Source organism: Gymnoscopelus braueri, assembly GCF_963280865.1.
Source record: "Gymnoscopelus braueri genome assembly, chromosome: 14".
In the NCBI taxonomy this organism is placed as follows: domain Eukaryota; kingdom Metazoa; phylum Chordata; class Actinopteri; order Myctophiformes; family Myctophidae; genus Gymnoscopelus; species Gymnoscopelus braueri.
The window spans coordinates 24,884,500-24,908,293 of NC_137619.1; the positions used below are offsets into that span (position 1 = coordinate 24,884,500).

General features: G+C 40.7%; 1 protein-coding gene across 1 annotated transcript in view; it reads right to left on the minus strand.

Moving 5' to 3' along the window:
• pcca (propionyl-CoA carboxylase subunit alpha) overlaps nucleotides 1–23,001 on the minus strand; it is a 30,957-nt gene extending 7,956 nt beyond the window's left edge. Inside the window, 21 exon segments of the mRNA XM_080449639.1 lie at nucleotides 641–701; nucleotides 704–754; nucleotides 757–852; nucleotides 968–1,043; nucleotides 1,321–1,389; nucleotides 1,876–1,916; nucleotides 1,919–1,946; nucleotides 1,948–1,950; nucleotides 4,130–4,273; nucleotides 5,242–5,392; nucleotides 5,706–5,800; nucleotides 5,974–6,076; nucleotides 6,416–6,494; nucleotides 8,944–8,980; nucleotides 11,305–11,436; nucleotides 16,780–16,833; nucleotides 18,404–18,517; nucleotides 19,191–19,259; nucleotides 19,600–19,647; nucleotides 21,071–21,148; nucleotides 22,938–23,001. Coding sequence (XP_080305765.1) covers nucleotides 641–701; nucleotides 704–754; nucleotides 757–852; nucleotides 968–1,043; nucleotides 1,321–1,389; nucleotides 1,876–1,916; nucleotides 1,919–1,946; nucleotides 1,948–1,950; nucleotides 4,130–4,273; nucleotides 5,242–5,392; nucleotides 5,706–5,800; nucleotides 5,974–6,076; nucleotides 6,416–6,494; nucleotides 8,944–8,980; nucleotides 11,305–11,436; nucleotides 16,780–16,833; nucleotides 18,404–18,517; nucleotides 19,191–19,259; nucleotides 19,600–19,647; nucleotides 21,071–21,148; nucleotides 22,938–22,991 — 1,583 coding nt within the window. The 5' untranslated portion in view covers nucleotides 22,992–23,001.
• Nucleotides 23,002–23,794: the final 793 nt, after the last annotated feature.

A 23,794-nucleotide genomic window follows, 5' to 3' on the forward strand; every position in this document is an offset into this window, starting at 1 on the left:
TGGCCAGGGCCGAGCTCATGCCTCCTTCAATGCATGAGAGCCAACTGACCTTCTTGTCACCTGACAGGGGAGAGTTTCCCTGGTTGGACGTAGCGCGTGGAAGGAACACGTTATTCCAACCAGTTCCCTTCCCCTCCATCAGGCGCCCCGGCTGGCCAGGGGGAGGCAGTATAGTGACCAGGATTACTGCATGTTTTTGTGAGGGTACCTACCCTAGGAGACACGGGGAGAACATGCAAACTCCACACAGAAAGGCCCTTTCGCCAACCCCACCTAGGGTATGGGCACTGATGACGAGGAGGAGAGAACACACCCCCAGCGCCCACAGCGTCCCCTGCGGGAATCGAACCCAGGACCTTCTAGCTGTGAGGCGACAGCACTACCGACTGTGCCACCGTGCCCCCCACGTATACTTTTTTTTAATACTTTTTTTTGCATGCGCTACCTTTTGCTTTTTTTTAGGAAACAGGCCCATTTTTCCTAAGTACCAATGGGCTAATAAATGCTGGTAGATGATTGGGGCCGACAGTCCACAGCTAAATTGTGGGTGATGCTGTAGGTCAGTTTTTACACTGTCACTGTCAGATTAACACTCTGGATATTATGTGTGTTTGAAAGAGAGCTATGGTTAGAACTTTACCGCGGGCTGCCCACAAACTTTTGTGAGCGGAGCTGGGTGGCTACGTAGAGCGCTGCGCTGAGGCCAGCAGCTCCCTGCGGCCTTCAGCCGATAGCTGATGGCCTTTGAACCCATCGGGTAAACCTCTGGCAGGAAGTTGGTGCTGATGTCACCAGAGATGAAGCGTGGGTGGGTGATGATCTCTCTCAGCAGGGAGATGTTGTGGGTCACACCTGAGAACGAGAGAGCAAGAGGGAATACACTGAATAAGTGTGTATGTTGGATATCTGCGTCTAAGTGTGTTTATGAGTCTCTCTTGTGTAAGTGTGTATTAGCACATGCGCGTACCTCTTATAACATAATTATCAAGCGCCTCTTCCATCTTGGCCAGGGCTTCAGCTCGTGTAGCACCATAGGTCACCAACTATGGTGAGTAAAGAGGGACAAAATACTGCTGTTGACACCTGCTTTCCCTTTAGTTTAGTTTTTAAACACTAATGACACTATTATATTGTAATTGTTCAGTATTTACAGTAAGCTTATCAGGGTGCACCCAATCTCAAAAGTCCAATACAATGAATGAGATGAGCTTTTGACTCAAAGAAGGAATCTCAGGTGCTTACTTAGTATGTAAAATCATAAATACATTCCCTTAACATAATGTTAAAAAATAATCACTTGATATTACATAAAGGTGTGACCTTAGAAATCATGGGGTCATAGTACATGCTGATGTCACTTCCTTCCTCGATGCCACTGTCCACACGAACCTGTCACACCCAGGACACACAGGAAAATGTGTATAGTTAAGGTGTATTTTTTACCATTTCATCTGTTTAACTCATTCCCTGCCTAGAACGACTAAAACGACTTTTGTCCTTTAAGCCCCCTCTGCCAAGAACGACTAAAACGACTTTTAATATTTTCAAAAAAAAAAAATCTTTTTATTTATTTTTTATTTATTTATTTTTTTAACCCAAAGACCAAGGAGATATGATTTGTTGAAGATCTAGACTCCCATCCACTTCCTTGTTAACTTAAAACTTAAACATTTTGTATCTCGGCTCCTGAGTACTTTTTTTTTTTAATTAAAAATATCTGGCAGTGGGCAAACGCAAAAAAAAAAGTTCTGGCAGTGAATGAGTTAATGTTACCATGGAATGTTTTTTTCTCATCTATCAAAATAAACTCTGGATGAGCATGAAAGAGAAAATCTAATCTTGTACATACCGAGTCAGTACCACAAACACACTTACATTGCTGATGTTGAGTGGTTCCTGATATTGGGACAGTCGTCAATAGAGGGAAGGCCAAAGGATTTGTATGGGGTCCTGGCAGGGAGACAAAATGGTAAGAATATATTAAAACAAAAAGAAACTATAAGAGCACAGGTCTCCGCCAGGCCGGGTTGCCTACCCAAGACCCGCAAACTTTGGAAGTAGTCTTAGCCAATTGGACTCATATATCTTGATAGTAATAGTAGTAAAAAGTGGAAGAATAATTTTGATTGTATGACCTACTGTTCAACAATCAAAGGCTAAAACGTGAATCGGCCTGTTATAGCGCCACTATGAGGCCGATTTAAAAAATGTAGGGTGGAATTTCTTCCTAGGCCTGTTGTAATCTAGAATATATTGTGCATGAAATGGGGGTCAACTAAGCGTGACCCTAACATGAAGTAAGCACGGCGAGGCCGCCAGTGAGAATGACTTGACTAAATGTTGCAACATGTATCAGGTAGCTAGTATATTCTGGGAAGCTATCAAACACCATATCACTCAGGCTTTCATAAGTCCATACAAGGTACCCCAGCTCATACGAGCATGGGATAGGGTAGGACAGGAAAAACACTACTCATACGTAGGGCACTATTGCAAAATAGATCTGTTGACCTTTATGAAATGAGTATATAAGAACCAACTCAAACTCTCTTAGGGATGCGCGACCGTTCTGTCAAGGCACCGCATCTTGCTTACAAGCTGAAATGTTATATTAACCTGTCTTGCAATAAACTCACGTTTCTATAACCTAATAGAAATGATCTACAGGCCAAGTGGGAATGTGCGTGCAAAGTTTTACGTCAATCGGCCGTTGAGTTCATGATTTGAGGCAATTTGTTCAAAACGGGACACACCTGCAAACTTTGGAAGCCAATCTTAGCCAATCAGGATAGAATATGAAACATTGGACAGAGCCGTCTTGATCTCATGACTATAGAGATACTGGCCCTCATTTATCAATGCGGCGCAGACCAAATAATGGGCGTACGGCGAGATCACCGCAACTTTCGGCATTTATCAATATATCCTGACGTTGGCTTCATCCTACCGTACGCTGAAATCTCACGTCTGGTTGATAGCAGTTGTTGACTTTGGCTGCGCCCGTTTATTCCATCCTAGACCTGCAGAGCAGCATTGTCTGACTGTCTGACAGGCATCTGGACATATAATCCACTCCTAAATGTATATCTACACTAATAAATAATCCCTGTGAAAATATAACATTTTATAAAGTAATTTAAACAAACTGCTTTAACAGTCATTCGGTTAAGCTTGCAGATCTGGCTGCATTGGCTATTTGAAAATAGCAGATCTACAAGCTCACAACATTGTGAGCTTGTAGATCTGCTATTTTCAAAATATACGAGCGCTTCTGCCAGAGAATTTTCGGGAGCCCCGACCATCTTTTCATGGACAGTGAGGTCTACAAACTTACAGTAGCTTGTCCTATGTTATGGAGTTATGTCATAGAGAGTTATAGGCTACACAACCTGGCTGGGTTAAGGACATAAACCCGACGATCGAATCTCTTATTAACGTGGCAGTACGGGATCACTGCCGCCCGTCCGAGTCTCGCGGGGAATATCCTACATGACTGCTTGTGCACTGCTCGGTATGGGTTAAATAAATTAATATACAAACCCCATTCATGGCGATGTGATTGGTATCATAATATGTCATTCATGTAGGCTACAAGCCTACGTGACAAAGATTGTACCGCTACGGATTATATGAAAGTCACAGTTGGGCATGTGTGTGTGTGTGTGTGTGTGTGTGTGTGTGTGTGTGTGTGTGTGTGTGTGTGTGTGTGAGAGAGAGAGAGAGGCGTGTGCGTGTGTGTGACTTGACAGGCAGCGAGGCAGGCGAAACTCTTCTCTTTCTAATTCTCCATGTCGTAAAATCAGGGCGTTTCGAGAATATTTAAATGACGCTCGGTTTCAGCCGTGACATTTATCAAGGCTGCGACCCAATGCACGCTAGGATTGCCTGTATAGGATTCGTTGATAAATGTGACTTCGACGTTGGTGTACGGCCGAATATATGGAATATAAGCCGGTTTATACGCTCCGTTGATAAATGAGGGCCACTGTGTACCGATGCTTGGATTAGCTGCTCACAGACGGACGGGCACACTGACACACGGACGGACAGGGGCGAAAACATAGTCTCGGCCACGCCTTCGGCCTGGTGGAGACATAAATATGACTAATCTAAAGAAATAAAGTGTTACCTCAGCGTAAACACGGCTCTCAAAGGCCCAGCCATTAATGGGGATGTCCTCTTGTTTGTGCTGCAGAGGGTAACCCTTGGCAACCCGGATCATCTGTTCGACCAGGTCCAAACCAGTAATACACTCAGTGATTGGATGCTCCACCTACGAGTCAAAGGGCACAAATCCATGACGTTTAGTTTAGTACAGTATGCCCTCCTCCCACTCTTTAACAGAGATACACACGCATACAAACACACAAAAATGTCTTAGTTTTGGGTAAATAAATTGACACCTGCCAGGACACAAGTAAAATTAAACAAATAAAAAATTCAATGCAAACTATCCAGGCCATGGGGTCACCAAAATGAGTAGGGCTTATCCTGTCCATCTGGTCCATTTGGTCTACTAGCTGGATTGCTAGGGATTTGCTGTGAATCTTAATGTTCCCGGGGGGATGAATCCTACTTTGGTGCCATTCCTCTATTCAAGCACCACCCGTAGGCCAAAATATCCACGTGCACACAATACTGTATATCTCAAGATTGCAATGAAACCTGACCTGAGCATGTTCATTGTAAATTGGAAGATGAACCCTAAACATTTGAGTGACCCCTTGACCTTTCCTCTAAACACTCTACCCCTACCACAATTCTGGCAATAATGGTGATCTTAAATTGGACCTTTTTTTGTGGCATGGGTAGTAGAAGAAGAGGGCTAATCTCGCAACCTGGTGGACCGATCAGTGCCGTTCTTGTGCATTGACTATTAGCATGTGCAGACAGTGACAAAGCCCGTTTTTCACTTTATTTGCATTTTTCTGTAAACACAACACATGGTTGTTGCCTAGACTTGGCTTGAACAGAACAGACGCTGCCTGCAAACTTATAAAGGACTGTTTTATGAGCGAGAGGGCGCTTTGGATATCTCCATTGCACTAGCACTTAGATTTTATACTTGAAGTCAATGGGAGGTCAGATTGGTCCGAAGCTTTGCCCAAATATTGAGATGACTGAGTTCATAGTATTGACGTCATAAATGACAGCAATTTTTTTATTATTATTATTTCATTAATTGACAACCAACAACCCTAAAACAGACACACCCACCCACACCCTGGCTTCATACACTACCTGTAGTCGTGTGTTCATCTCCAGGAAGAAGAAGTTTTTCTGTGAGTCAACTAGGAATTCTACAGTGCCTGCTGAAGAGTACTGGACAGCCTTAGCTAGCTGCACAGCCTGCTCGCCCATAGCACGCCGCGTGGTGGGGTCCAGGAACGTACTGTCAAAACAGTAATTACAGTTAAAACAGTTTAAATGACTTTGACTCAGTTATACTTTCAAGGTTCCTACACATGACTAATCTGAGTTAAATTCTCTTCCAGGACTGCTGTGTGACAGCATCATTTCTATCTGTTTTGTTGTGTTGCTAATACAAGTAATAATAGAGGTTACTGTGTGCAATCTCTACTCATTTCTATACATTGTAAAATCCAGACTGTTTATAGCTGAGTGCAAAAAATGGACCCATGGGGCTAGTATAGTGTATAGAAACCCTACTGACAGAAGCAGGGGTAGGTGAGAGGTTTACTGACCTCGGAGCCTCCTCCACCACCTTCTGGTTCCTTCTCTGGATAGAACACTCTCTCTCATTCAACCACAGAGCATTACCATGCTTATCAGCCAATACCTAAACACACACACACACACACATATATATATATACAGAGACACAGAAGCACAAACACATGTTTTTCTGATGCTTGATATTGAACTGTGGCGACAACACACATTAGGTGTAATTGGATCTGTGTGTGTGTGTGTGTGTGTGTGTGTGTGAGTGTGTGCGGATATGTGTGGTACCTGTATCTCTATGTGTCTGGGGTTGTCTATGAACTTCTCAATGAGCAATCTGTCATCTCCAAAGCTAGAGGCCGCCTCCTGAGATGAGAACCGAAAACCTTCCCTGAACCACACACACACACACACACACACACACACACACACACACACACACACACACACACACACACACACACACACACACACACACACACACACACACACACACAGAAAGAGAGAGAGAGAGAGAGAGAGAGAGAGAGAGAGAGAACAGAAGAGCAAACAAAAAGAAGAGACATGAAAAAGAGTAATACAATGGAATGGAAGCATTATAAAGAGACAGGATGATAGAGTGAGATAGAATGGGAGAGAGTAGAAGGAGAGAGGGGTTTACAGGGCGTGTGTGAGAAGCAAAGAGAGAGGAGTAATAGAAGAAGAAGAAAATCAGAAAGACAGTCAGTACCTCGTCTCGTCATCGTTCCAAGAAATCCTCATTCCTTTCCCGCCTCCTCCTGCAGATGCCTTGATCATCACTGGGTAACCTAGCAACAACACAACCATATCACCATGGGAACCTATAGCAACAATACAACCATCTCATCACTGGGTAACCTAGCAATAACACAAGCAAATGTCATTACTGGGTACCTAGAAAAATACAGTTGTAGCAACAAAACAACCAGCTCATCAGTGTAAACAACAACGCAACCCATCATTCAGTGTAACCTACCAACAATTAAGCAATATTACACGAGAGGGTGTGCTTTACCGTCATTATTGGCACGCCTGTGATGCGGTCAGGAACGAGGCGAAGCAGAGTTCTGCGAGCATCACAGAAGTGCCAATAATGTAAGGTAAAGCACACCCTCGAGTGTAATATTGCGATTATACAACAGTTACCAACAAAACACATCCAAATGTATTCATATTGTGGAGCAATTCATAATAACAATGTTTCGCTATTATCCGTTTCCCTGTAAAGAGAAGAGTTTTTCACTGAGATTAAATAGTCCCTGTAGCAGCGTTATGAGCCTGAGGCACCGTCTCATCAACACAGCTGAGCTATCAATGCTTGCGCAGTGGAATGAATTCCAGCAGGCTATATGCTCCGTCGTACGACCGTGTCACGTGGCCAAAATAACTGATCTACAAGCTGACAACGCGTCGCGATGGCGACGCGTTGTGAACTTGTAGATCGGCTATTTTCGCCGTGCGATACCTGGCGACGTGTTGTGAACTTGTAGATCGGCTATTTTCGCCGTGTTGTTTGTTTTCCTACCGTGGGACAGCGTGACGTCACAGCACAGCTGTGCCATATGTGGTCTAATCAGGTGCGGACTGCAGTGCGGAGTGATTTATTAATGTGATTAGGCCCGTGCTATGATGCTGGTTTGAAGCACGGCTAGATAGCTATTTCAACCAATCAGATTGCTTGGTCGGAACTACCTGTTGTATAACAATCTATCATCACTGGGCTCTTGTGTTTCAAATCAAAGAACCTCTGCCCATCCCTAGCCAAAAAACCTGATATGACCCCTATTTGTCTCAGTCAAAGTGAAACAAACTTGGCTAATACCAACAGGCTGCTTCAGTTTTGTTGTCTGTTTTGTATCTCTGTTCTGTTTTCCTTTTTTTTAAATAGCATCATTGCTTAGTCTGGTGTATTTACATTACATTGATCTGTATTTTCATTAATATGCAGTGTCCCGTCTAAATAAACAAAGTAAAATAAATAAATAAAATAAAGTTATATGAAGTTGGTAGGTAGCTGAAATTATCCAGTACTTAAAATAGTTATTCATTTTTGAATGGATGCAGATCATCATTCAGCCGAAATGCAGTAGGAAATTCGGCCATATTGGACAGCATGGGTATAAGAGAGGGTGAGCAGATTTCCAAGAGCAAGAGGGGTGGTGTGTAATTGGGGAAAACGAATTATTCCGTGTTTTTTTAACCTCAGGATTTATATTTTCCTTTATATTTTTCTTGCTCATCGGACGCATGCTTGACATCAACGAGCATGTCGATCAACACATTTTGTGTTGCCAGCAGTGTAAACACACTTGCAGCATTGGAAATATTGTTGTGCAACTGTACTGTGTAGGTTATGATCTTGGCACAAGCAAGTGGAAGTTGGTTGACATGGATTTGTAGCAACATCCATAATAGATTGACACAGAAGGTTAGGGAATTTTTATGTCCGGCCACAAAGGAAGCTTCTGAAGCAGCAGAGGACAGAAGCAGCATATGGCTCTGGCAGAAGAGAAAGAATGCACTTTGCAGTGGAAGTTCTAGGGTATTTTTATCTTTACATCATAGTATATAGTTTATATTTATTGTATAATAGCAGCAATATCTGTGGTATAGCATGCTAATCTGTTTTTTTTTGTCACCACTAGTGGTGGGATTGGTTTTAATATTTCCCAACCGACACTAAACAGGGTATGGAGCCTGTATGAGAACTCAACAGAGGCCTTGTGTGTGTGTGTGTGTGTGTGTGTGTGTGTGTGTGTGTGTGTGTGTGTGTGTGTGTGTGTGTGTGTGTGTGTGTGTGTGTGTGTGTGTGTGTGTGTGTGTGTGTGTGTGTGTGTGTGCGTGTGCGTGTGCGTGTGGGCAATTATTGTAGAGGACAACCTTACCAACAAACAGTTTTTTTAGAGCAGCCAATTATTATATTACCCCTTTTTTCTGCCAATTTAGTCGTTACGCCCATTAACCCTCCCCCACATATTTCTGTGTTGCCACTGCTGTTGTACACTGGCTCAACTGCCAATGGGGAGCCCCCACCGGGAGGACATAGTGCCTCCATCCTACTCCTCACATTTAACAAACACACAGGAGTCTGCCCCAGCCCACAGGAGTCGGTAGCACAGTGACAAAGATCGCCCTCTCTGACTGGCTTCCCTCCCCCTTACATGGCCGATTGTGTTTGTATAAATGCTCGGGCCAAGCCGGATGCACAGTGTCCTGTTTAGACATCGGTTTACTTACCAATCTCCTTAGCGATCCTAACAGCATCCTCAACCGTCTGTGACAAAGGGAGAGTTACATTATTGTTACACACACGTGTCAACATATACAGCCCTACAATTGAATTCTAATGTACTATGTTTACAAAGCACTGCAGGTTCTTTCCATGATGACCAGGTAAAAGCTATTATGCTTTCTCCCATGACTTGTAAAAATAGATAAAGGAGGGTAAAGGTAGATCCAAGACAGAGTAAGTAAATCCCAAGAGGTAATTTTCTTTTTATAGGAGTAGGGGAAAAAATCCTGTTTGTTTTCCAGACTCCAGTCCACAGATACGTCTGGTCTGTCCCAGCATCACCACAACCAAAAAACATTTGTTGCACAGATTAAAGTGATTATATTCACACTATCCGCCTTTTATGAAGAAAAAAAAAAGCACTGCCTAGAGCACTTTTTCTGCTGAAAATGAAAGACGCGACATATTCCACCCCCAGACGGAGCTCCTGGGCGAGGTTGTGATATGCCCCATATTCTGTACTGCTGTCTAGAGTGGAGGATGTCATGCACCCACACCCGACCAATACCGGCACCCTCCTACGCCAAAAGTAGTCCGTCGGGGCATATCACAACCTCGTCCTGGAGCTCAGTCTGGACGAAGCCCACTTTGAAGCTTATTTCAGGCGGTGCATTACAAGTGCAGCGATTGTATTCTGAGAGTTGTCAGGTGCAATGGAGAAACACAGACACTCAGTGTCCATCTTTGACAGCTTCTCTGTTATCACGTTAGGCCATTCAGTAGCCTAATCTTGATTAATTTCACATCTTTCACAACTTCTAGTTTAAATTTCAAACTAGGCTACTTTCCATAGTTATTTTGAGGACAGCAGACATTTATTTGTGATTGGTCAGTTGATAAAAAGCGGTCCACGTCACATGTGCATTTCTTAAAAAGTTACTGTTATTCCCAACTTTTTAAAATGCTCTGCTTGGCCAAAAAAGCACACTGACCAGCGCCTTTTAACGGGTGGTCATCTTTCATAGGTTTTAATGTATAATGGTGGGGCCTGTTTTTTTTTAAGGTGGATAGTGTGAACATACTGTGGCAAAACTGCACCCTACAGTGGAGTTAAACACATATAGGCACCTCAGTCACTTAATATTTAGAAATTTAAAAATGCAATATACGTAGATATACCTTAATATTAATCATTTGATCATTGTTTGGTTATCAATTATTCTTCTTGTCTGGAGACAGTCCAAAAAGGACAATGTCAGTGTATTAAACCGTTCTGGCCACTAGAGGGCGTAGTTGGTTTCAATCTTTACTGAAAGATCAGAAACCCTAGCTAGCACCACCTGGACAAGTCATTTGGAAGGCGCTCAGGTCCAGCAACTCACATTGTGCAAAGTCAGAGTAAGTTAGTGCCATGAGCATTATGTCAACCAGCAACAGTAACTACAAGAGTATATGCTGCATAATATCCTAAGTAATTAGCAATTAGTAAATTAGTAAAATGTAAGGCAATAGTAATTGCAACAGGTAATGTGGTGTATTCTGTTTCTGTTTCAAAATCTTTTTCAATCAACAATATTCCACAGATCGTTCATTTTCATTATATTGTTACCCTGTGTTATTCAGAGATCCGTTCATAAAGACACATTCAATATGGAGCTATATAGCTGAAATGTGTATTTGAACATATCTTGACAAAAGTTGCTAATATCATGGAGGTATGGGCAATATGGAGACATTAAATATTGATGATTGGTCCAATATGAAGTCAACTAAAATCACCAGCACTCACTTCAAGTCATTTCAGGCTCTCTTATTTATTTCATGACCCAGCAGCTGCTCTGCTGGGTGAGTGAGTGCTGGTGTTTTTTGTTTACTGGATTCTATTCAGAGCCGTGCATCCAATAAAATAAGTGTCTACGAGGACGAGTGCTCGTATTCCTTTTTCAAGTGGTCCAATATGAAGGCCATGCTTCAATTGAATGATGGACAGTACTAATTTTCCCTTGAGGGATCAGGGATGATGGAGCAATGGATTACAGAAGCGGCTCATATGTGTTTAGATTAATATAGTATTGTTGTGGATGTAGTATGTGTATGTTGCTGGAAGTAATGCTGATCATATACCAAGCAAAAATTAGAAAAGTTTCAGCTTGGTGTATTCATACGTCATCTACACTCATTTAAGGTCAGAGGTCACAGACACAGTGAAAGCTGTTGTAATGTTCACTGCCTTAACTTTTCGGACAAAATCACGCTGCGGTCGCAACCATTACGAGATTGTCAATCATTTTTAAGAATTCCAATTATATACTATAGCATAAATGTGAGTGTAGTTGGTAGTGAGTTAATGTACAGTATGTGAATACCTCGACAACTCCATCGAAGCCTGGTATAGTGTTGACGTTGGCAGCCTTGGCGATGAGCTTGCTCTCAATCTTATCCCCCATAGCCTGGATGGCATGAGTGTCTGGGCCGATGAACGCCACCCCCTCTGCCGCCTCAAAACACACAAAAGTACAATATTAGCGCTAGACATTAACCACGTGAACTCTTAATAGGTGAGCATTCTGCAAAAGTAGGCAAACAAAATAGCTACAAGCTCACAACGCCTTGTGAACTTGTAGATTGACTATTTTTGCCCGAAGAGATTAGAAGGGGGGGGGGGGGCAGTACACACCCCTGGGGGACCCTAGTCAATAAGGGTTTAAGACTTAAACTTAAGCGATTAAAACCGGGAAAGCATCTGTGTCATTTAACATTTTTGCGTTGGCTATTAAAAAATATCAGATATACAAGCTGCGAGCTTGTACATCTGCTATTTTTGAAAAATCTTGAAAATGTGTGAAAATCTTTGAATATATATATTTTTAAAGTGAGGATTGCTTCTGGGGGTCCCTGGAACAAAATATTTTGAGATTGGGGTCCGCAGCCAAATACATATTATTTTGGGGGTCCTCGACATGAAAAAGTTTGAGCACCACTGATATAGAAACATACGTTTTTCAGAAAACTGTTTTGGATTTAGAAGTCATTTTTGTAATTGGCACCAGGTTGTTTTTTTTTTTAACTAAATTTTTATTGGAACAAAGGATTTTCAAAAGACAAACACACATACAAGGATACAAAAGAGAACAAGAATAAGTAAAGAAAACAAAATAGAAAATTATAGGACAAGACAATACAAAAAAAGACTGCATTCTACAATTGTTACAGTTATTACTCTAGTAAAAAATATATATACATTGAATTGGCCTCAGGTTTTAACGGGTTAACCACCATTTTTTTGTAATTTAGCTGAAAGTGAAAGTGACCACTGAGCAGGTACTAGGCCTTCAGTGTCTTTGGTCAAAAAGACATGTGGTTGTTGAAGGATTCACTGCTGCGGTTACACTGCATCATCCAGAGATATACAATGCAACACTTTTTTCTTTTCTGTTTTTATATAGTGGATATTCGAGGAAGAAAAGAAGACCTAATCATTTTTTTTTGTATTACCTGAGGGCGAAAGACACTCTTTCTGTCACACACACTCTCTCGCAGTCAGAAATATGCCCTCAGGGAGCTAATGACTAATTAGAGATCACATACATTTGCATGTTTAACTACATTAGTATGGCCTCTGGAGATACAGGGTGACAGGAAAACTACTATCTACTAAGATTCTCTGTATACAACATTATCCTCATCCTGACCAAAATATCTTTATAGCAGTCTGTCAAACCACCTAGCTATTAAAATGTGCCAATGTACAAAAAAGGGCATTTTACTGAAGGTTCCATTGGGTTTTTGTATTATTGTTCTTGTTGGGATAGAACTTTCTTACTGTTCTTGTAATGGTCTTGCTCGAGGCCAATTGCAAGCCAGTTGAGTGTGCTGTTGCTATGCAGATTGGATCCCAGCTTAGTGCTAATATAGCCCCATTAAAGTGAATGGACCCAGCAGTTCCCATACAGGACAATAGACAGCAAACATCTGACCACTGTTACTGATGCATTCAGGAAATGTGAAAAATAAGGCTAGCTGGGTAGAAAAGGTCCTAGCCTGAGGGGAAAGATCTAAGCAGTACCTAGTTACATCAAACAATCAATCTGTAATAAAGATAACATCTGATGTATGAAAATATCCCTTTCAGTCTTATACTGCTATACCCGCAATATTGAGTATTATTTGCTAAATAAACAGTAGTTCACCTTTTCTGTGGCAACATGTAAAATAACTGAAGAAAACTTCCAACAAACTTAGGATAAAACTTTTAGAAATGGCTGCAAAGGCAAAGAGGATAAAAAAACATTACCTAAACGTATTCTTATTTTAACATAAAACGTCCCCACAAAGGCTTAAAGGAAATGTTAATGAAATAATGATTTAAAATTTAGCTTTATCTAAAATAAATTTCCATTGCAAGATTTGTAAAGGTCAATGTCAGCGAATTATATTGCTTGTCCCTTACAAAAACACACATACGGTACCCCACCTTTTACACTGTAGAAGGTGGAGTATGTGTGTTTTTGTCAGGGACAGTGATGTTGTGAATTTTCACAATTTAATCACAATTAAACTGTCTGAGCTGACAATCTATCAGCCACAAACACTCACTCTGACACACAGACACAGTGTGCCACCATTGTACAAGGTGCAAACAGCTGCTGGGTATTGACAATCACCCTGATGGGAGTGTTATGTTAGTGTTGGCTGTTGTATGGCTGTTTACGCTGTTTACTTAGGCTAGAAAAGACACTTTGACAATGACAATGGTTGATACCAGTGGATTTGGGCACCGATTAAAACTAACTTTGTTATAACATGGCCAAAGTAACAACCGGGTGCTGTACTTTACCAATGCTGAACGAGAATGCCACACACTGTTTGTGACTTACAGCCTCTCTCATGGCACCATAATCCAGGACTATAGCAAATGTATTCATGTCACCACAAGGACACTGTGCACATCTTTATTTTAAAGTTTCAATACTTTCATGACTTGCCATACTGGCACAATTAAATAGTTCTCAGAATGCTCAAGAAGCCTCTGTGAAATGTTGTTTTAATGCAATTTGTATTTGAACAGTTACATTTCATGTCCTTGATTACTTCCATTAATGATTTACAGTTGTTTTTCACGCACGCACATGCACGCACGCACAATGCAATGTGCCTGCACTACCAACTGCAACTGCTACTATCACCTCTGGCCTTACCACTATTACCTCCTGCGTAATAAACATGGTATTACCTTCCGTGTACATAATAAAACAAGTGCAACAATTCACATGTATTTATTTACAAATATTCTCTATACTGCGTTTAGTTACCATCTTTACATTAGTCTATAATTAAAATAACTTAACTCTGTAAATATCTGTTTAACTATTTTAATGTTATTTAGTGTAATGCACCAACCTCACCAGTTGTTGATGAGTTGAATACATAGGACCACAATGGAAACAAGTCCCCAGGACTTTTTTGTGTTATCCTTTTTGCCAAATGTCTTACTGTACCTCCGTGCTGCACACATTTCTGACTAATAAAATTCCTTGTATGCAATAAAATATTTCAGATTCAAACTCCCCTGTTTGCTTGAACTCTTAAGACAAAAAAACAGTGGCATGCTTATTTCTGGATACATTTTTAATCGTGTTTAAAAGTGAGAGTTTCCCCACAGGCCTTTCGTAACAAACAAGTTGTTAACTGCATTAAAATGTGAGACTTTTTAAAAATGAAAATCATTCCCAAGTACCACACCATCAACTTTTTTTAATTTAATTTTTTACAGTCAATGCTTACCCCACCCCCACACTATCCTTCTTGCTCTATTCACCTTCAGGCTCTTTCTCATGCTAAGAGGGTCCTTACCCCCAATTTACCCCCGACACACACACACACACACCCCCCCTACCCCTTCTAGCCCCTACCCCTTCTAGCCCAGGGCCATGCATATGGCCCCGGGGAGCGTTTGCAATGCGTAAAGCTGCACTAACTGTTTCCCCACTGTCTGACACACAGGGGGCCCCATTCAACTGCTAATGTTATGACATCTCCGTTTCCACACACACAGAAGGGCCTTGATGGTCCATTCATACACTCTTTTACACACACGCACACACAAACAATGAAAATTGATGGGCAATTCACTGACCTGCCTTATACATAGCCATCGACTGTACATAGCTCAAGTTGTAAAGCAAAGGTGAGAAAGCATTGTGTACAGGACGTGTGTGATTAGCATTATGATTAGCATTATGAGTACAACTTCTCATGAAAGCCTAAAATGGTCTCCCTTTCTGAACACAGTATGTAAGGCAATTTAACTACAGAAAATGATGACTTTTAAAATAAAAAGCAAATCCATGATACACTGCCCTAAACACCAGATGGAAAAGAGTAACTGATGACTTTGAGTGTCATATTGGGCTTTAACCACTTAAACCCACTATACTTACTAAACAAATACTTTGTTCTTAATACTTTTGGTCCACTCTCCCCCCCCCCTCTAAACCAAATCCTTTTGCCGAAAATAGCTTATCTATTAGCTCAAAACGCATCACATTGTGAGCTTATAGATTTGCCATTTATGGCAAATGTTCCCTCCATAATAGGGACGTTAGGTTCAACAGGTTAATGCTCGAATTTGAAAAAAACTCTCGGTACAACACATATAAGGCTAGTTTATAAATTGAAACCTATTTATTTCCAGCCGTGTCCCCCAGTGAAGTTTAAGATGAGAGATTATGTGCGGCACAAAACATTAACTAAGTTATTGATGAAATGCCCCTTTTAACTTTTTTCAGGATCTTTGGCCAAGGCATGTGTGTGTGCATGTAGTGCACCGAAAAAAGGTTTGGTCATTCAGTCAGAAAACCATTAAATAACTTGTACGGTTATGGCTGCCTCCATAAAAGTTTTAGTTGGCAGACTACAGTAAACTTAATTCCAAATAATATAACTTAACCTACTTGTTAAATTCAACATCACCAATTCTCAAACCGATTTTTGTGTGTGCGTGTGTCCTGGAATAATATAGTACTGTTACATATCATGGTGTTTTGTGGCATTTGTACATACGTTAAGTGTATATATATTGGATGTTGTCCACTTTCTAAGTCAATAACATCTATCCATTCCATATGGGCGGAGAGTAAAGATTCTACTAATCTGTTTAGTGAACAGAAACTAAATTACCCTTAGATTCCCCATAAAGTCTACTTCCAAAAACGTCTGCACTACATTCCAGTCACAAGCTTTGATTTTACAACCAAAGCTTTTACGCCAATTTTACTCTGACGAAAAAGTTCCAATGTGTTTCTCAACCACTTTTCTTGGACTGGGCTTCAATAACAAAATTACAGGCAATAGTTTATATCCTCTTTTTACTTTGTGACACAAGTGTGTTCAACAGATGTCAGGATCTTAAATGCACTTTTCTTTATTACCGGTAGTTTTTACCCAGGAGTTTTTAAAATATGTGCTGCATTATGGACTGAACCCTCAATGTCGTACTCATTCGGTGTTTGCTTCTGAATTCAACTGTGAATATATGGTCACATTTCAATGTGTAAACACATATTCACTCCTTATACTATAATACTTCATCAGGCTGGTTTTGACTTCAATCCAACATAATTTGAGGTTATGTCGTGTGTTTTTCTCTCTGAATACAGAGATCTAATGTCTTATCAGCAGCCTTTTGGCAGCAGATCTTTGTTTTAAAGCTATCAAGTCCTTCACCTTGACTATAATTCACACCTTTAACAGACTTTACATCACTAAGGGGGGGCAGACAGATAGAGCGAGATACAAGAGTAATAACAAGGGGTCTAATTAGGAGTGTTTTTGTTGCTTACCAGTCTCCTGGCAAATTCTTTATTTTCAGAGAGAAAGCCATAGCCAGGGTGAACCTAGAGGGAGGGGGAATCAGAATCAGCTTTATTGTCACATCACAGGTTTATAGAAGTTTTTAAAAAAAGTGGGTGAAATTCGTTTTTTCGTGCATAGTTCCATCCTATTGTTGAAATGGGGGGAGGGGGGGGGGCAAGGAACGAGATGGGAGAGAGAGGCCCTCATCAGTGCATGGTTTGCTAAGGATTTGAACACAGAATCACTTCTTTCCATCATCTCGCCGCTTAGTCCCTAATTTCTTCTATTTATTTTTTCTCTTCTACTCCCCTGTAGTCCAGCCTGAAGTTTACCAGCCAGGTACAAAAGACAACATCGAAACCTGAAACCCTTCAGCCCTTTCTCTCTCATTCCTGCTCTCCTAATGCATTTCAACAGCTGCGCTGACAAATCTACACATATTTCTGTTAGAAGGCTCTCGGCTTGTAAAGACCTTTGCCATAGTTTTACACATTTTGCTGCCTCAGGCTGGTAGTGGTAGCAATCCTGGCTAGTTAATGGTAAACCAACCACAAGTGTCCAGAGAGCCAAACACATACAATATGTTCCACTGGATCCACTGGTGGAACTCTTAACTTCCTCTTAGCCTCCACCAATTTAGGCATTTAGCAGACGCTCTTTATCCAGAGCTACTTACAGTAAACAAGGTAAACACATAATACATCAAATGCATAGAGACAGTGTAGTGACTCAGTAATCTAGGATCATAGGTAAACCACAAACCTAGCATCAGTCTAAACGGTATAATATCAAAAACTATAGGATGCCAGGTCAACAAAATTAATGAACCTGGCATGTGTCTAAATAACATGCTATCTAAATTTAAAACCTTTGCATAAGACTGCATGTTCGTCAAGGATAGGTCCACCCATCCCAGTCATCTCATTTATCAACTAGTAACCAATGGGGATCCTAATTAACTAAAATAAACTCACAGTGTGATCTCATTTAATGCATTGCCGCCTTTTTCTCCAGCACACGTCAACCACTTAAACCCCAAGTTCCCCTCCTTTCTCCCCTCACCGTTTCTTTTTGCCAAATGCCTTATTGTGACATCCCCAGAATAGGTACGTTAGGTTCATGTGGTTAATTCATCTGCAATCAGAGAATCCATAACCATGAGAAGACGATATATTTTTACTATTCATTCATAATACGGCAAATCGGCAATGCGCCTTTAAATAACATGCCGTTATTCTGTACACCCAACTGTTAAATATACCATGTAGAGGACATGTAGAGGAAACACAGCCATGTTGAGAAATGAAAAGTAAGATGTTCAGGTATTATACTCCCCCCACCCCCCTATTGGCACTGTTTACTTATAATATGAAGGACCCCACAGCAAATCACACTTTAGACTCGCTTGGGTTTCCCTGCATAAAAAAAAGATTCTGACGGATTACTATTTCATTATTGTCTTGCAGATGCATGTTGTCGATCAATCAAAACTGCAATGAAGTTGTTGTAATTGATGGATGCGTTGTTTCATTTCAATACGCTGGAGCCATGACATTCATGTGCAGAATTCTGGACAGATCGATACATTAAGGTGAGGTGCTGTGTGCTTACAGCCTGAGCTCTGGTGGATCTGACAGCCTCCATGATGGCGTCCATGTTGAGGTAGCTCTTGTTGGTGGGAGCAGGACCGACGCACACAGCCTCGTCAGCCATCTTTACATGGACCTACAGTCCAACATATACAGTACACACAATCACTGTATTGAAATCCCCTTTACTTTTTCACACACAAACAATCTCAACGGTTACATTGACATGTCCATTAGACACACAAAGACTACTAATGGATTAGCCATTCATTATGTCCACCTTGAAATGTATATATATATTTGTGTTTCCTGTCTGATTATAACCTCTCACTGTGTGGGCTGATGGTCACAAAATACAAGGTTGGCCCTCTCACTCACACACACACACACTCCCCCATGCTGGGTGAGTGACAGACTTTGTCACCACAAGGATAAATCCTCATTAACATAAACATCTGGAACAACAAGGTTGCAAAGTTTGTTTGTGAGTGTATGGGTGGAGGGGGAGGGCTACCGAACCATTCTCTGGGTCTTTAGGAGGCCTTCCCATACATGTGTGAAAAGTAGGAGGTACTTAGCCAGCCCACTTACTATTCCAACTTTGCATTTCTGTTTTAAAGACAAATATGCAAAGGCTGATATGCAAAGAAACTTTTAGGCAGAATCTGTTTATTCATCATGTGGGGAAAAACAAAATAAGTAAGTAATGATAAATAAGTACAAAATTATGAATAAATAAAATGTGTTCGAGGCAGAGAACATTTTTGGTGCCATGTAAGGAAAGAGCAAGATAACGAGACTCGACTCACAGCACTAGAGTCTACATCGCTGTGTACAGCCACCGTCTTAATCCCCATCTTCTTACATGTCTTGATGACCTGAATGAATCATAAATACAAAACTAAATGTTAGACACTAGACATTGTTGTGGGAGCAACACCATAGAACCATGGACAGAAGAAAACAAAACTAACTTGCTATTTTGCTGGGCGTGAAAGGACTAAATATCAAGACAGGCCAATAAAGACATCATACTGGATGTTTTACACATCTGAGTTATTTTGCAGTTCCAGATCACGCCATTAAAGTTTGTGGCTCATTACTACTGTAGGTCAAAGTTATTCTGGGCTCAATTGTTGCAATAATTTGCAACATTATTGTGGTCAATATGCTGCAGCCCAACAAAAGTACTAGTAGTACTGTCTGAGCCGGTCTCACCCTGCAGGCAATCTCCCCTCTGTTGGCAATCAGGATTTTATCAAAGGTCTGTGGAAGGAGAAAACACATAGATTAGCTCTGCAACACCAAAAAAAAAACATGAATAAAAAACAAAAAACCTCACTCCAACAAACCTCTCTCATTGGAATCAAGCTTAACACCAAGAATGGAAATTAAATAAAGTTCAGCTGTATTTTCACATTATTAAAGGACCATACTGGTGGTCAGGCATGTTTAGCCCATTGACTACGACTCAAGGTATACTTGACTTTACCGACGACCAAGTAGTTTGTTGATTTTCAAGGAAGCCACTGGGTTCCGTTCATTTAATTATGGAATGAAAATCGACTTAAGAGACTTTTCGTTTTAACTTCTTTGCAATAGTTCAATGCAAAATGTCTGGTTACTTTATCATCGCATTTTAAAGCATGGATTGATTTGAAAAGTATAGCTGAAAATAGTCCCTGGAAACTAATACAATTCGAATATATATTACTTATTAACTGCACAGTGATATTTATATTAAGCAAATTATTCAGTAGTTGAGCAATGTTTTAATGACACTGGAGAAAATGTGAACAAATACAAAATCCCAAAATAAATCCATTAAAATAAAATGTGTCTTATATATATGTATGATATACTGTTTGCCCAAAGCTATGAATAACCATTGAAATGATGGGAAAGACAGAAACACAGTTAATTTAATTCAGAGAGTATACAACAGGGGCAGGTGGGCTTCGAAAAGATGGAAAAGACCAGGCATTACAATAACTAATCTAAACTTAAAAAACTATAAGCACATCCAGATTTTTCATTGACACTGTATCTTCTGTATCTGCCACTGGAGTACAAATGGAACTACCTGTACGCTTCTGTTATCCTTTCAGCATAACCTTTAGTTTGACTGTACTACAAGTACTGTTAACAAACCTGCTAATAAAGTATTCAATCAATCAAAACACTCTCTTGAGTTCACTCAGGATGTTACAGTGTAGCTGCCCCCCCTCTGTGTCCTCACTAACCACCAGAGGCTACAGAGCTTTTAGCTCAAAGGGGAACTCGGGTTAAGGAGGTGAAATCTTGTTTATGCTGAGTTTTAGGGGAAATGAGGGTTTCCTGGGATCATTAAGAAAACAGAGAAAGAGGGCGGATAATAAAGAAAGAAACAAAAGAAACGGCAGTGGCTCATAGAGCGGCCGTCTGGCTGGCAGAAAGTTCCCGGTTCCATCCCTGGCTCCTCCAGACATCAGTTTGAAGTGTCCTTGAACAAGACACTGACTCCAAAAATTCTCCCTATGAGCACTGAGCAGGTTGGTGCCTTGCATAGTTGCCTCCACCATTGGTGTGTGGATGTGTGTGTGGATGGGTTAATGTTAACGTATATTATAAAGCGCTTTGGATATAAAGGGCCATGGCACTATAGACAGGCAGACCATTTACGATTTAAACAATCAGAGCAATGCCATACCTTCTCATTGGGGTCACAGATGGTGGAGTATTGTGCCCTGCCTGCCACCAGACAGTATTTGGAGTGGAATGAAGCATGCTGCAAAACACAAAGTAATTAGTACCAGACTAACGGGTGACAATATTTTCAACGCCCCAAACTGGGACCCATAATGTGCACATTCATGCACATGTACCATAGACGTTGCATACAGGCAACAGCTGATTGTGAGACACATCAGCGTTGAATTCAGTCACGCAATGTTCATGTTTTCTGATTGGTTAGGTGGTGAGCATGTACATGAACAGAACATGATAAACGTCTATACAACTGCTGAATTAACTATCATTTTACCGGGACATTTTGGTAGTGAATGTTGAAAACATTTGAGTGTTTTAGAGATATTTGTTGGGACTCGGACACACAGCTTCAAACAGGAAAATCCCTTTTTTCTATGCCAACCCTTTTCAGATTTTTTTTTTATTTTTTTTTAAGAAACCGGAAAAGACCGGCCAAACCGGGACGTCTGATCACCATATCCAAGACACTTTCATCTCAGCAATACAGGGTTCTGTCCTAGCCCAGTATTATCTATGCACTACACATACTATACAAATTATTAATCAGCAAACTTTTTAAATTTGTAACACCTCACCCTGATATGTGATGTCTGTGCTGCCAAATAGAGCCGACACTTATTTCAAGAAAAATGACAAATAAAATTGTTGCTGCCACCTCCACCCACAACATAAAAAAGTTCTGGTGCAAGAACTCAATGGAGTATAAGGTTTTGTGGGGGGTCATGAATATGGCAGATTTGTGTCATTTTATCCCAACAAAACCATCCAAGTCATATTCAACAAGGCATGCCCTTGTCAGTATGTACAGTAATGCTACAATAAGCCAGGTGTATTGTGGGTATGAATCTTTCAATCTTTGTACCCCCATGCGGCTAAAAAAATAATGTTGGTGTGGGCATATAGTGTTGAACTATATGTCAAGTTGATGTCAGAAATATGTTGAATTAATTTTATACATTATATCGGTGGTTTTCAAACTTTTTCGCACCAAGGACCCCCAAATTAACAACATATTAGCCCAGGGACCCCATTTTAAAAGATATGCCAGGGACTCAACCATTTTGATGTCTTGGGGGTCCCAGTCTACACTGTAGTATCATCATCATCAGTGTTTATTTAACTCTAGATTGTACAAATGGTTACAGACACATAAGGGTCCATTTGGTTCCTAGCTATTAATTTGTCAGGGGACCCCCTGGAACCCCTTGAAGGACCACTGGTGGTCCCCGGACCACTGGTTGAGAACCACTGCATTATATGACTGTTTCCATAGTGCAGGAAAATATTCCAGGCTTTAACCAATAAAACATACTTAATTGGGAAATTAAGAAAGTTTTAAGAAATCGTCTACTACATCTACGAAATCGTGAATGGTTAGCAGAGTTTATTTTGTATGTGTGGTTATGGTTTCAAGCACATAGCCTACGTTAAACATTGTGCAAGCAGCTGGTATAATGGTTAACAGTAAAGACGCTTTGACATTGACTGACAGCAACTGCCCGAACTATCAACTACTACCCGTGTAACTTTTTTTAATGAAAACGCATATTATTATATCATATTATGCCACAAATATTATGGTAATTATATCTTTTTATGAAGGATATACAACTAACCGTTACCCTCCACGCTGTTAAAGTAACGTGCAGTTAAATGATGCTATGGCTGCTAATGAATGTTGACATTGTGAGCAAGCCAAGGACAATTAATATAAATGAATAACTTGAGTACGGGTGTCATAAACGAAGAAAAGTGTGCACCGCCGCACTTAGCGTCACAACTGTTTGCTGTTGCTGTTGTCGTCTCACCTTAGCAGCAGACAGGAGTCTTTGCAGAGATGGAGACACCATGTAGGCCGCCATGTTTGCTGAACTGAGGCGAGACGACGTGATGACGTCACGAGGGGTGTCTCCTCTTTTTTCCAATCACGAGAAGCAAGAAGTGTGTGTGTGTGTGTGTGTGTGTGTGTGTGTGTGTGTGTGTGTGTGTGTGTGTGTGTGTGTGTGTGTGTGTGTGTGTGCGTGTGTGTGTGTGTGTGTGTGTGTGTGTGTGTGTGTGTGTGTGTGTGTGTGTGTGTAGAAATAGTCTGTTTAGTAAACGTTTATTTATGTTAGTAAAGTATACTTTATGTATCAAAATGTACTTAAAGTACCAAAAGTAGAGAGTACTCATTAGTACAAGTTTTAAATGTATAAAAATGGATTTAAAATATTTTGACAATAGCAGATCTACAAGCCCACAATGCATAGCGATGCCACGCATTGTGAGCTTGTAGATCTGCTATTTTCAAATGGACAAAATGTATAGGGCTGAAGTGATTAATGTATGTAGTGTTATAAAGTAAACTAGTAACTAAAGTTTTCAAATAATTGTAGTGGAGTAAAAAGTATAATATTTGTCTCTGAGATGTAGTGGAGTAAAAGTAAAAGTGCTGAAAATTGGATATACTCCAGTAAAGTAAAAAAATACCTCTACATTTTACTTAAGTACAGTAATTGAGTAAATGTACTTAGTTACTTTCCACCTGTGTGTGTGTGTGTGTGTGTGTGTGTGTGTGTGTGTGTGTGTGTGTGTGTGTGTGTGCAGTGTGTGTGTGTGTGTGTGTGTGTGTGTGTGCGCGCGCGCGTCCACAAATGTGTGTCATTGTGTACAAATGACATGAACC